Source organism: Colossoma macropomum, unplaced genomic scaffold (assembly GCF_904425465.1).
Source record: "Colossoma macropomum unplaced genomic scaffold, Colossoma_macropomum, whole genome shotgun sequence".
In the NCBI taxonomy this organism is placed as follows: Eukaryota; Metazoa; Chordata; class Actinopteri; order Characiformes; family Serrasalmidae; genus Colossoma; species Colossoma macropomum.
The window spans coordinates 19,554,929-19,569,913 of NW_023494804.1; the positions used below are offsets into that span (position 1 = coordinate 19,554,929).

Here is a 14,985-nt window from a genome sequence, read left to right on the forward strand (position 1 = left end):
GCATCGAAACAAACAACAGCCAAAATGCTGCTCTGCTGCTTTTTTCGGCCACGAATTGTGGACGATGAACCAAGCGAAGAGCAACAACTTAAAAAAGGAAAGCGTGTTAAGAAAGAGAAGAAAAAGAAGAGAGGAATGAAGAGGGGAAAACTGGAGGAGCAGTCTGAGAAGCAGGTGGAGGTGAAACAGACAAAAGCTGAAAAGGAGGAGGAAGAAAAGAAGGAAGTGGAGGAGGTGGCAGTAACTGAGGAGCTGAAAGATGAGGAGACGTCTCTGAAGAAGGAGCAGGTGGAGGAACCTGTCCCAGCAGATCCACTGGGTAAGTTCAGACAGGAACACATGAAGAAAACTAACGGACACAGTTTATAATCAGTATTTAGTGGTGGATAAAACAGCCATTATTCCCTCAAACATCCTTCAGGTTTCAGAGATGAATCCAGTGGTGATGCTGCCATTGACATTGAGCTGGTTAGAAAATGGATTGAAGGTAAATTATGACTAAGAATAAAAAGAACAAATCACTTTTACTTTCTGCTAATCCTATATAATTTTGAGTAATTCAAATTAAAGATTCCAAATTTGCCCAGCTTTCCCTTTACCGCAAATGTCATTCAGCCAAAATATGTTTGACATCTGTAATTTGCATCTATAGTTTTTCACTGGAACAAACAGGTGACAAAGTAATGGAAGCTTTACCAATTAGCACTGTGCTAACTGAGTGCCTAAACTGTGACACACTTGTCTCAATCCATATTGGGTTAAAGGGGAATTACACCATTTTCAAAATTACTGCATATTTTAAGTGTTGAGATGTAAACATAATTATACACATTGGACTTGAACAGGTGGTTGATGGGAACAGACTGTTGTTCAGGTATTGCAAACCTGTTGCTACAGTATTTCTGGTGGTTGTTAAGGTGTTGCTTGGAGGTCTCTGTGTGGTTCCTGGTGGTTGCTAGGGTTTTGGTAGGTGGTTACTATGGCGTCCCAGTGCGTTAATAGGGTATTGCTAGGTAGCCTCTATGGTGTTAAGGTTTCTTAGTAGTGTGTCGCTAGGTAGGTGCTAAGGTGTCTCAGTGGGTGGCTAAGGTGTTGCCCTGATATCCCAGATGGTTGCTAGGGTGTTGCTAGCTTGTTTGTATGGTGTTCCCAGTGGCTGTTAGGGTTTTATTAGGTACTAATAGCTTTCTAGGTAGTAGATTGTTCCAGATGATTGGTAGATTGTTGCTAGGTAGTTTCTATGGTACCTATAATGGAGTCTTGGGTGTTTGTTGGTGGTTACTATGGTGCCTTTAGTGATCTACTAGGGTTTTGCCAGTTAATTGCTGTAGTGTATTCCAGGTGGTTTCGAGGGTACTGCTAGGTAGGTTGGCATGGTGTTTATATCTCAACAACAAAGAGATGATGAAAAATAATAGTGAGAAAAATTTATATTGGATAACATAGTGCTATTACTAATAATGTGAAATACACTTGATGATGAAGTTACTGAGGCTGTATGTTGTTCTATAATCAGTAAAAAAATGACAAAATTGTGGTCAAATTTCAGCATTCAAGATGGCTGCTCTATACATTTTTCACTTTATTTTAATGAAGTAGCCCTAATCACATTATTTTTTATGCTATCAGAGCTGCTGATGGACATTATGACCGGATTCACAGATCATGATGACATCATGGATGAGCAGAAATCCCTCGATGCTGACTGTAGCAGCTCTGTTGGAGCTCCAGTGGAGGACAAAGAAATGACAGAAGTGGAGGAGGTGGCAGTAACAGAGGTGACGGTTGAAAAGAAGCAGGAGGTGACAGAGAGGGAGAAAGATGGGGTGGAGAAAGAGCTATTGTTGGAGGAGATCAGTATGGAGAGAGTGGAGGAAGTGAAGATGGACCTGGAGAGAGTAACAGAGGAGCTGAAAGATGAGGAGACGTCTCTGAAGGAGGAGCAGGTGGAGGAACCTGTCCCAGCAGATCCACTGGGTAAGTTCAGAGAGGAACACATGAAGGAAACTAACAGACACAGTTCAGATTCAGTATTTGATGGTGGATAAAACAGCTGCTATAAACTCTAATATCATTCTAGGTATCAGAGATGAATCCAGTGATGACTCTGCCAGTGAATCTGAGCTGCAGACTACAGCATGGTGTAAAGGTGAGAGTGAAGAATTTAATTCATTGTTTCTGTCATGTTAATAAAATCAGCACATATACCCTGTAACAAACAAGGATTACACAAGAAACAAGTAAAAATCATGAGTTCTGACTGACTTTGGTCATTGTAAGTTGACTTCAAGGAGAAAAATAAAATACTAGATAAAATATGGGCTCTTTACCAATATCAGTATTGCAGTATTAATGCTGATGCGTATCATGTCATGCATTGAACAAAATTAGAGCATAATTGGGATTTACTCCTCCTAGACCTGCTGTTGAACACAATTCTGGCAAACGCTGTGAGCAAACTGGAGGACAATGAGGCAAAAGCCAGCAGCACTGACTTTAAGAGCAGTGGTGATGCTCAGCATCAGAATTATGAGTTACTGCTCATGACAATGAAGAAGAAATGGGCCGGAAAATTCTCAGAAACGAGTGGTATGTCAGAAATACTATATTATTACTGAGCATTTTTACATGAAACATGAAAATCTTGATGTATTATCTCTATTTACTTAGAGAAGTCCATTGTATCTTCTGCTTCATTGTGTTGTAGCTGTGAGGAGGCCTCTGGTCCATCCTCTGACCTCCTGCCTCCACACTGATGCCCCAGTAGTCCTGCATCTCCATCTGAACTCCACAGTGGACTTCACCCTGAAAGATGAGCTGAAACAGATGGATCTGAAGAGGAAGTGGATGGAACGACTGAGGCAGAGGGAGGAGCTAAAGAAACTGAGTGGCAGTACTGTTATCATGCCGACGGATGTCAGCGACGCTGAGAAAAGTGGTGAGAAATGTAGAGTCATTGAGAGTCTTGAGCGTAAGACAGCTAGAAAATGTGAAGTTAGCCTATTATAGCATTGTTTAGGATTGCTAATGTGTATAGGCATGTATTCTATAGGAGGACGTTATATCATTCTTTTCAAGCCTCATCATGCCTTATCAAGGCAGTTATTGGTAATTAACATCTTGCTAATTACTACATTATAAAGCATCAAATAGAGTCAGTTAAGAATTCCAAGGGCACTTTTGCTTATTACTATGATGTAGAATACACAAATAAAAATGCTTAATTGACTATGTTTATGGCATAATGATGTAGTAATTAGCTTCCAGTTAATAACCAACAACTGACTTGATAAGGTTCAGTAAGAACATTACAGGTGGTCTGGAAAATGTTTACTTCACCCCAGTTATTGTTGCTTAGTAATGTAGTAATTAGCAGCATGTTAATTAACAGCTACTGGATGCTCATTACTGCACTTTTAAAGGACTGAATCATTGAAAAATTAAATGTACACAATTTTCCACTTACTACAGGTGTAGTCGATCAGCCGAGGCATTTTTAGTATCTAAATTTTGCTTCTTTAGTTTAGTGCTGGAGTTACAAGGTTAACATTACTAATAAACACCAATAATTACTCAAATTTTAATATGTCCCCAAAACCCAGTTAACCTGCTCAAACCACATCTGGGTTTTCATTAAAGTCACACAGACTTATCAATGTGGTTTAGGACAGAGTATGACTTACTGTAATATATAAAATGTCATTATGTAGCAGAACACCTCTGTATAAGATAAGTTGTGCTGAATTCTGGCTCCCCTGCAGAGACTTCATGTCACTGTAACACACATCAAACAGGCCTATATACACTAGATCACATTCTCCATATGTTATTTCTATTTATGAATGCTTCGTGGTGAAGATTTGTTCCTTTTTTAAGCAGAAGATTTACTTTTCTGTCCAGTTTTCAAGACCACTGCTGCATGTAAGGCATCTGAAGAGGAGATTCAAGAGACTACAGTGTGGTGTAAAGGTGAGGATGAAATAATGAAATAACTAAAAGTAATTCATAATAAAAGCAAAATCAGTTTGTCAAGCAGTCTTGCATGATCACTTTGTCAAGTAGAATTACATCAATTATTATGGTGTCAGTATTACAGTATTAACACTGATTGCCTCATGTATATCACATGCATTCAAATTAATGAAATTGGTGTATAATTGAGATTTACTCCTCCTAGACCTGCTGTTGAACACAATATTGGCCAACAGTCTGAGCAAACTGGAGGACAAGGAGGCGAGCACCCACTTTAAGAGCAGTGGTGATGCTCAGCATCAGAATTATGAGTTACTGCTCATGACAATGAAGAAGAAATGGGCCGGAAAATTCTCAGAAACGAGTGGTATGTCAGAAATACTATATTATTACTGAGCATTTTTACATGAAACATGAAAATCTTGATGTATTATCTCTATTTACTTAGAGAAGTCCATTGTATCTTCTGCTTCATTGTGTTGTAGCTGTGAGGAGGCCTCTGGTCCATCCTCTGACCTCCTGCCTCCACACTGATGCCCCAGTAGTCCTGCATCTCCATCTGAACTCCACAGTGGACTTCACCCTGAAAGATGAGCTGAAACAGATGGATCTGAAGAGGAAGTGGATGGAACGACTGAGGCAGAGGGAGGAGCTAAAGAAACTGAGTGGCAGTACTGTTATCATGCCGACGGATGTCAGCGACGCTGAGAAAAGTGGTGAGAAATGTAGAGTCATTGAGAGTCTTGAGCGTAAGACAGCTAGAAAATGTGAAGTTAGCCTATTATAGCATTGTTTAGGATTGCTAATGTGTATAGGCATGTATTCTATAGGAGGACGTTATATCATTCTTTTCAAGCCTCATCATGCCTTATCAAGGCAGTTATTGGTAATTAACATCTTGCTAATTACTACATTATAAAGCATCAAATAGAGTCAGTTAAGAATTCCAAGGGCACTTTTGCTTATTACTATGATGTAGAATACACAAATAAAAATGCTTAATTGACTATGTTTATGGCATAATGATGTAGTAATTAGCTTCCAGTTAATAACCAACAACTGACTTGATAAGGTTCAGTAAGAACATTACAGGTGGTCTGGAAAATGTTTACTTCACCCCAGTTATTGTTGCTTAGTAATGTAGTAATTAGCAGCATGTTAATTAACAGCTACTGGATGCTCATTACTGCACTTTTAAAGGACTGAATCATTGAAAAATTAAATGTACACAATTTTCCACTTACTACAGGTGTAGTCGATCAGCCGAGGCATTTTTAGTATCTAAATTTTGCTTCTTTAGTTTAGTGCTGGAGTTACAAGGTTAACATTACTAATAAACACCAATAATTACTCAAATTTTAATATGTCCCCAAAACCCAGTTAACCTGCTCAAACCACATCTGGGTTTTCATTAAAGTCACACAGACTTATCAATGTGGTTTAGGACAGAGTATGACTTACTGTAATATATAAAATGTCATTATGTAGCAGAACACCTCTGTATAAGATAAGTTGTGCTGAATTCTGGCTCCCCTGCAGAGACTTCATGTCACTGTAACACACATCAAACAGGCCTATATACACTAGATCACATTCTCCATATGTTATTTCTATTTATGAATGCTTCGTGGTGAAGATTTGTTCCTTTTTTAAGCAGAAGATTTACTTTTCTGTCCAGTTTTCAAGACCACTGCTGCATGTAAGGCATCTGAAGAGGAGATTCAAGAGACTACAGTGTGGTGTAAAGGTGAGGATGAAATAATGAAATAACTAAAAGTAATTCATAATAAAAGCAAAATCAGTTTGTCAAGCAGTCTTGCATGATCACTTTGTCAAGTAGAATTACATCAATTATTATGGTGTCAGTATTACAGTATTAACACTGATTGCCTCATGTATATCACATGCATTCAAATTAATGAAATTGGTGTATAATTGAGATTTACTCCTCCTAGACCTGCTGTTGAACACAATATTGGCCAACAGTCTGAGCAAACTGGAGGACAAGGAGGCGAGCACCCACTTTAAGAGCAGTGGTGATGCTCAGCATCAGAATTATGAGTTACTGCTCATGACAATGAAGAAGAAATGGGCCGGAAAATTCTCAGAAACGAGTGGTATGTCAGAAATACTATATTATTACTGAGCATTTTTACATGAAACATGAAACTTCTCATGTACCATTTCTATTTACTTAGTGGAGTCCATTGTATCTTCTGCTTCATTGTGTTGTAGCTGTGAGAAGGCCTCTGGTCCATCCTCTGACCTCCTGCCTCCACACTGATGCCAAAGTAGACCTGCATCTCCATCTGAACCCCACAGTGGACTCCACCCTGAAAGAGGAGGTAAAACAGGTAGGTATGAAGAGGACGTGGAGGGAACGACTGAGGCAGAGGGAGGAGCTAAAGAAGCTGAGTAGCAGTTCTGATAAAAGGCCAACGGATGTCAGCGACACTGAGAAAAGTGGTGAGAAATGTAGAGTCATTAAGAGTTTTGAGCGTAAGACAACTAGAAAATGTGAAATTAGCCTATTATAGCATTGTTTAGGATTGCTATTGTGTATAGGCATGTATTCTATAGGAGGACATTATATCATTTTGTAATTATGCCTTACCAAGGCAGTAGTTGTTAATTAACTAGTTGCTAATTACTACATTATAAAGTATCAAATATAGTGAGTTAAGAATTCCCACGGGCACTTTTATTACACTTTTTTAAAAGGTAGTAACTAACATACCATGTCAATAACTTTCAAATAATTGGCTGCTCATTACTATATTATTAGGCAGGAACAACAGTGCATTAAACATTTTCCAAAGCATCCTTAATGCTCTACTTAAGCTTTATAGAGATAGCAGCTGCAAACTAACTGGCTGCTCATTACTGTGATGTAGAATACACAACTAAAATTGCATAATTCAAGGCAATTCAAGAGACTACAGTGTGGTGTAAAGGTGAGGTGAAATAATAAAATAACTCAAAGTAATTAACAATAAAAGCAAAATCAGTTTAAGAGTCAGTCTTGCATGATCACTTTGTTAATTCAAGTAGAATTACACCAGTTATTATGGCATCAATGTTACAGTATTAATACTGATCACCTCATGTATAATACATGCATTCAAATGAACAAAATTGGTGTATAATTGAGATTTACTCCTCCTAGATCTGCTGTTGAACACAATTCTAGCAAATGCTGTGAGGAAACTGGAGGACAAGGAGGCGAAAGCCATCAGCACCTACTTTAAGAACAGTGGTGATGCTCAACATCAGGACTATGAGCTGCTGCTGATGAAAATGAAGAGGAAATGGGCCGGAAAATTCTCAGAAATGAGTGGTTTGTCATAAATACTTCATTAGTTACTGAACATTTATACGTGAAATGTGAAACTTCTCGTGTATTGTTTCTTTTTACTTAGTGGAGTCCATTGTATCTTTTGCTTCGTTGTGTTGTAGCTGTGAGAAGGCCTCTGGTCCATCCTCTGACCTCCTGCCTCCACACTGATGCCAAAGTAGACCTGCATCTCCATCTGAACCCCACAGTGGACTCCACCCTGAAAGAGGAGGTGAAACAGGTAGGTATGAAGAGGACGTGGAGGGAACGACTGAGGCAGAGGGAGGAGCTAAAGAAGCTGAGTAGCAGTTCTGATAAAAGGCCAACGGATGTCAGCGACACTGAGAAAAGTGGTGAGAAATGTAGAGTCATTAAGAGTTTTGAACGTAAGACAACTAGAAAATGTGAAATTAGCCTATTATATCAGGCATAAGGATTGCTAACGTGTATAAGCCTATATTGTACAGGAGGACATTATATCACTCTTTTAAAGCCTCATCATGCCTTATCAAGGCAGTAGTTAGTAATTAACTAGCTGCTAATTGCTACATTATAAACCATCAAACAGAGCGAGTTAAGAATTCCCAAGGGCACTTTTATATGTGTACATCATAATATTTTGCAGATTTCACAAGTTCATTATTCCACCTGTGTTATGCCTCATCAAGCAATAGTTAGTAACTAACTTACCATGTAAATACTAAACTACTAAATAACTGGCTGTTCATTACTAAATTCTCACACAGTAACTACAGTGAATTAAAGCATTTTTAATGCTCTACTTAAGCCTTATAGCGATAGCAGCTGCTAATTAACTGGCTGCTCATTACTATGATGTAGAATACGCAAATAAAATTGCTTAACTGACTATGGCATAATGATGTAGTAGTTAGCTTCTTGTTAGTTACCAACTACTGGCTTGATAAGGCTCAAAAAGAGGCGTGCAAGTGCTCTGGAAATGTTTAAGTGACCCCAGTTATCGTTGCTTAGTAATGTTAATTCTCTGGCATCTAATTACTACAGGTACTGGATGCTCATTACTACATTTGTAAAGGAATAAATGGTCAAAAAATCAAATGTACACAATGTTCAACTTACAACAGATGTAGCTGATCAGCCAAGACATTTTTGGTGTCAAATTTTGCGCCTTTAGTTTAGCACTGGAGTTACGAGGGTAAAGTTGATAACAGACATTAGAAGCCAATAGTCACCCAAATCTTCTCTGTAAATATGTCTGTAAATCCATTCAGCCTGCTCAAACCACATCTGGCTCTTTATTAAAGTTGCACAGACATGTCCATGTGGTTTAGGACACAGTATGTTTTACTGTGATCTATGAAATGTCATTATGTAGCTGAACACCTTTATGTAAAAAATGTGTTAAATTCTGGCTCCCCTGCAGAAATTGACTACACCTCACTTACACACACATCACACAGGCCTATAGACACTAGATCACGTTCTTAATGTGTTGTTTCTATTTATTAATGCTACATGGAGAAGATTTGTTCTTTTTTTAAGCAAAGCATTTGCTTTTTTGTCCAGCTTACAAGACCACTGCTGCATGCAAGGCATCTGAAGAGGAGATTCAAGAGACTACAGTGTGGTGTAAAGGTGAGAGTGAAAGAAAAACAAATCAACGTATTTAACAATAAAAGCAAAATCAGTTTATCAATTAGTCTTGCATGATCACTTTGTTAATTCAAGTAGAATTTCACAATTATTTTGATGGTGTCAAAATTGCGGTATTAATATTGATCACCTCATGTATATCACACACAGTCAAATGAAAGAAAATTGGTGTATAATTGAGATTTGCTCTTCCTAGACCTGCTGTTGAACAACATTGTGTCAAACGCTGTGAGGAAACTGGGGGACAGTGAGGCAAAAGCCATGAGCACCCACTTTAAGAACAGTGGTGATGCTCAACATCAGGACTATGAGCTGCTGCTGATGAAGCTGAAGAGGAAATGGGCCAGAAGATTCTCAGAAATGAGTGGTATGTCATAAATATTTTATTAATTACTGAACATTTATCCGTGAAACATGACAATTCTCATGTATCATTTCTATTTACTTAGTGGAGTCCATTGTATCTTCGGCTTCATTGTGTTGTAGCTGTATCCTCTGACCTCCTGCCTCCACACTGATGCCCCAGTAGACCTGGGCATCATAATGGAAAACTAACATGATATGTAAAAGATTACAGTGTATGATACACAAATAAATTTGCTCTGGGAAATGTTAATTAACCTTCATAAAGCTTATAAAGTTTTAAAAAGTTTATCTCCCTTTAATAAGCGCTTTATAAAGCCATTATAATGTCTGCATATACTGAAGTGTTACCAACTATAGGTTAATAAAAACATGTTCTCTTAAGTTTTAGTCAGTTTGTATATTTAATAACTGAATATTTCATATTTTGTTTATTTGTTGATTGTTGATCAAATTCTGAAAGCATACAAGCAAATGTGATGAGCCCCAGAATGACTAAATGAAATAAATGGATGTTTGTATTTAGAAGTTTGTATTTTATTTTTTGCTGTTTTGTTCTGTAGTTCAGTCTCAGCCTCTACATCCACCACGGACCAACCCTCTTAATGTACACTCACCAGCGAAGACACAGGAGCAGACGAGCAACAAGAAGAACCTGATTAAAACCAGCACTTGCTCTCAGGAAGAGGCTCATGCAATGAAGATCCAAAGAAAATGGAGCAAAAGGCTGACAAAGATGTAAAAAACAGCAAGATGACGGACGGAATGAGACGCTGAGCAGAGCCCCAAAAGCATCACTACAAAACTTCTTTACATGTTTACACATTTCCATATTTTCTTTATTCTTTATCTTCTGTACACTTTTTTACATACTTTACATTCTTTTTACATTTTTCTGTGCTCTTCACTTTTATTTCTTATATTTTTTGTTGTTTTTATGTAGTTTTTCAAGCATTTTTTTTTTTGAAATATTTAATAAAATGTAAAAATTCTTTAAATACAGTTTGTCTCGAGTTTGTGTTCATTACACAAGATCCTTATCAAAAGTCCCCTAAAGTCATCATTTAAAGAGCAATATGTAAGATAATGCAACCCACTCTAAATAAATAAAGGGCAACATGTCACTAGAAAGTTGTGATGTCCACCCCTATCATAAGAAACAAGGAAATGCCCTCCTCCTTCCTAAAACCGTCTACCTGGGTGTGGGACCTTCAACATGACTGACAAGAGGTTAGAGTCCTCCTTCCATAAACCGTCTAACTGGGGTGGGACTTTCAACATGACTGACAGCGCTACTTCTTCTTTAATTTTGTACTGATGGCAGACTCGACACTACAGTTACTCGCTATTATGAGACAGGACAGGCCGGTGCTAACTGATTAGCATGCTAACTTCAGTAGCTATCTCTGCAACACGATACACAGACGTCTTTGACATAACATCAAAACCGCTATTTCTTCGCATTCTCTGCTCATATTTGAGTGTTTATCTATATTATTTGAGTATTTGCGTGTTGCTTCTAAACTTGCCTCAGTGCAGCATCAGGAGTCAGAAGTGCTGGTGGTTTAGTGATTTTGCTAAACTAACACTAGTTTCTGTTGCAAATGAGGACATTTAAGCAACATTAGCTAAAGCTAACAGCTCCACATACAAAAACACAGGTGTACCTGCTCAGTAATGAGTGTTTATTTTCTGAATTTGCATTTGGCTTCAGTGGGACTGCACTTATTCGAAGCTGTAACATTCTAAGCTTCTGCTAATTGCTATCTGCCACTGCTCGCTCTAAAATAATCAACTCCAGAAGTCACATATCACTATTCATGACCTACAGGAATCAAATGCTACCAGTTATACACCAATAAGATGTGAATTTAGGTGGTAATTCACACTCAATAATTTCCATAATAAGTTTTTAACAATGTTTATTGTGAATTATTGCAGCTAACATTGCAATAATAAGTTATTTTCACATAAAATACCTTTAAATGTGTATTAATAGAGCTTAAAATTAGTACACTTTGATGCATAGTGATAAACCAGTTTGAAGTGTCTAATCTTTTTTTTTCTGAACAAAGAACAGGATCGTAAAGTTCCAATGTGTTCCTTAAAATAATGTGTAAATGCTGTTACTTTTTACTGCACTTTTGCAGTATGTATTTATTCCAATGTTATATGATGTTATATATAATGGCAAGAACACACTTATTGTCCAAATAAATGGATTTAAAAAATTTTCTTTTGTGCTATGTTTTAGGTTTTTTTTAGACTTAAGTCTGGGGATGGTGAAGTAAATCCTTTAAGTAAATCAAGGTTGATTTTGGTGTTTGTTTTGGATCATTGTCTAGTTGCAACCACTTTTCTTCTTCAGGTTCTTCACTGTGACAGTTGCTTTCATGAGTTGTTGATATTTAGTAGAACCTTTTCTTCCCTCTATCCCTGCAACATTTCCTGTGCCCCTGGCTGCCACATAACATCATAGCATAATAGATCCACTCCCTTGCATACAGTTAGCAAGGTGTTCTTTTCATCAAATCTTGCTCTTTTTTCTGCAAACATGCCTTTGGTTACTGTGTCCAAATAGTAAAATGTTTGCTTCATTAGACCACAGCTCTTGATTTAAGTGCCTCTAGCTTATCTAAGTGTAGTGTTTCATTCTTCAGGCGTTGACTTTTGTGATGAGCTCCTTAACATCACTGTTAAGGTTAAGTTCTGATTACCTTTCCATGTAGATGACATTTGTCTAATAACACTGCGCTGTGGGCCAGTGCATCCCTATTCCTGTGCCAGCCATACCTTTCAATAGGTCCTTTATAGTGATGTGGGGGTTTTGCTTTGCATATTTGACCAGTCTAAGAGCAGGTTCTTCTTAGTCTTTCAGATCTTGTGTAACTTAACTTCTTAATAGCATTTTGGACTGTGATAATTCCAAGAATAAAGAATTTTATATTTATATAAAGTTGTTATAATTAGTTTCAGATCCTCAGTCAGTGGCTTAGAGGTGCCCATGGCTGTTGTGAGTGTAAGTACAACATCCTGAGATGTTTGAATGTTTAGCTCATTTATTACACTCTGGAATTGTCTACACCTAACTGGGAACAAGGCCTAATGAGTCAAAGCTCTTAAACCTTACAACAGATAGCACTAATTTGCAGAATTGTGTCAGGTTTAAGTTTGTTCCATGCAGATGTTACATGAACTTCTTTGCACTTCTTTGCACAAAATTTGCAAATTATCCAAGGGTACAAAGACAAACACTCTGAAGGTTAGTTATGAAAGGGTTAAAGTAGCAGCAGTCATGTTACCTCTGTCCTGTTCTTTGTTGCAGGTGCGTTTGTACGTTCGAGCTTATTGTCATAAATCAGGCTGCTAGCGTGTTGCATTATTACTGATGTCCCGCCATACTGCAAACAAAGTGATTCACACAGAATACACTGAGGTGCGATTCAGCAATGATGAATATGTATGAATTTCACAATCCATTGAGGCAAGTGGAAAGATAAACATTTAGTCAATGCTGAATATTTGCATATTGGCTAAAGCAGCACTGTCACACAGAAGGGCTGAGCGTTTGCAGCATAAACAAACCAAAACCCTGTTAAAGGCATACTTCACCCAAAAACCCTTAGACTGCTAATGACACCCGACACATGTGGGTGAAATATCCATGTGTGAAGTGTTGCTCTAGTGATCATTTAAGAATAAGACACTGTTCATTTTTGTGCTATTTCCAGGTTGCTGAAGGACCTTCACAAGTGTTTAATCTCCATAAGAAATAAAAAAATGACTTATCAGCTGTTTATATTTTACACTTATAACTTGGACGACCAAACTGAGTGCATTAAGCATACACTTTCAAATTTAAAGATGCCAAGAATGATTCTTTAGAGCAATCTCACTGAAGAACCACTTCTTCTAACAAACCTTTCAATAAGCGATTGCTATGTAAAAGCCAACCACCATTCATTTATTTCATTTCCAGTCAAAAAGACAATGAAGTAACAGAAGTTTTCAGAAAAAAATGATTAAAACATACACAGAAAATGAGACTCTTAACAACTGTGCAAGACCTGGTAGACCACCAAAACTCTCCCATCAGAAGCAGCACTTAAAGCTTTCATCTTTGAGAGAGAGGAGAAAATCAAGCTGCTTCAGATATGAAGAAAATCCACAGGTGTTTCTGTCCATCCTTCCAGTGTGAGAAGACAACTCAGCACTATGAGTCTGAAAGGATGTGTGGCTGTCAAGAAGCCTTACCGATAAAAGGGAGACAGACAAGAAAGAAGAAATCAAACAATTTTGATTTGATTTCAAGGAATCCCAAGCAGAAAATGCAACCAACTTCTAAGACTGAACTTGGGAGGTGTGGAACAATATCCCTGTAGATTTCTTTGAAAAACTGAAAGCAAGTATACTGAAAAGAATGTAGTGAATAAAAAGAGCACACTCACTGAGCACTGAAAAAAATTAATTTATATTTCTTCATATTTAGTTGTTGATTATTTAGTTGTTGATGGGTGGTCTTTGAATTTTGCACAGCACTACATCACTTAGTACATGGGATATTATAAAACCCTTGTAATGCTGTTATAAAGCCTTAACAAGCCAGTAGCTGGCTATTCCCTGGCTGTTCATTACTACTTTAATTAAGCACCTGGACCTATATTTCTTGAGACCATGCTCAGGTATAAAATTATGATATATAATACACAAACAAAAACAAGTGGAAAATCCAAAATTCATCTTAGTTATTGCTTAATACAGTTAATAAGGAGGCAGTTACTAAGGAGTTACTGGCTTGACAGGATTAGATACCAGCTGTTGGCTTGTTGCGCAGTCTCCCTATACTGAAGTGTTACCAAGGAATATAGTTCATGTTTCCATATATTTATCCAATGACATACAAATTTGAACCGAGCAAATTCAATGCATCCCTTTTTCCAATGTACCTGTCATATCATGAGCCACAGCCTGGGTCACATAGCCGAGTGATTTTGCACAGATTGTGTCGACTGCAGGATGCTGTTGTGATGGCAGAAGGTAATGATATAAATCTGTATGTCATTGCGTCCCCAGGTACCTCCATCTGCCTTTAAATCAAATACAAGCTCAGTCAACACTCAGCATTCAGCAGACATCATGGCTCTAGTTATGGTTATGGCTATTGTTATGGTTATGGTTATGGTTATGGCTATATTTTATGGAGCCCTTAAAAGGAAATAAAGAAAAAAAAGGATCTTGATAAACAACAAAAAAGACAAAAAGAACATGCTTACATAAAAGACAAACATCAGACACTAGTAATGCAGCTCATTTGTATTTCGATGCTGTCCAATGAAAACCATGTATGTCCATTTTTGTTGATTTTACATCATTTCAACAAACCAGCTGCCCCTTACATTGTGTAAAAATTTCATGATGAATGGACATTTACATTGACTTACATTGAAAGGTAAGAGTGTTTTTGCCTGCTCCTGTAAAGTTAATATTTTGGAGATACTTGTTTTTTATTGGACAGCGATGATTTGTTATGTAAATTTATAATTAGCATAGAGTAATACAATGTAATAGAGAATGTGACATCATATTTCAGATATGTCATGAAGATGCTTATTCACCACTGAAATTATAATTACATTACAATGCTTAGTCGTTATTAAAACATTATAATTATAAAAAAAATTTAG

The 14,985-nt window shown here is 37.4% G+C and overlaps 1 protein-coding gene across 1 annotated transcript; it reads left to right on the top strand.

Moving 5' to 3' along the window:
* Positions 1–6: 6 nt before the first annotated feature.
* On the top strand, positions 7–10,043 carry LOC118824348 (myosin-2 heavy chain-like). Its single transcript, XM_036594438.1, has 17 exons — positions 7–319; positions 422–487; positions 1,630–1,977; positions 2,081–2,149; positions 2,419–2,589; positions 2,708–2,938; positions 3,901–3,969; positions 4,178–4,339; positions 4,458–4,688; positions 5,651–5,719; positions 5,928–6,089; positions 6,208–6,438; positions 7,163–7,309; positions 7,429–7,659; positions 8,852–8,920; positions 9,135–9,305; positions 9,865–10,043. The coding sequence occupies exons 1-17, from the start codon at positions 25–27 to the stop codon at positions 10,041–10,043; spliced, it is 2,901 nt and encodes a 966-aa protein (XP_036450331.1). The 5' UTR covers positions 7–24.
* The last annotated feature ends 4,942 nt before the right edge of the window (positions 10,044–14,985 follow it).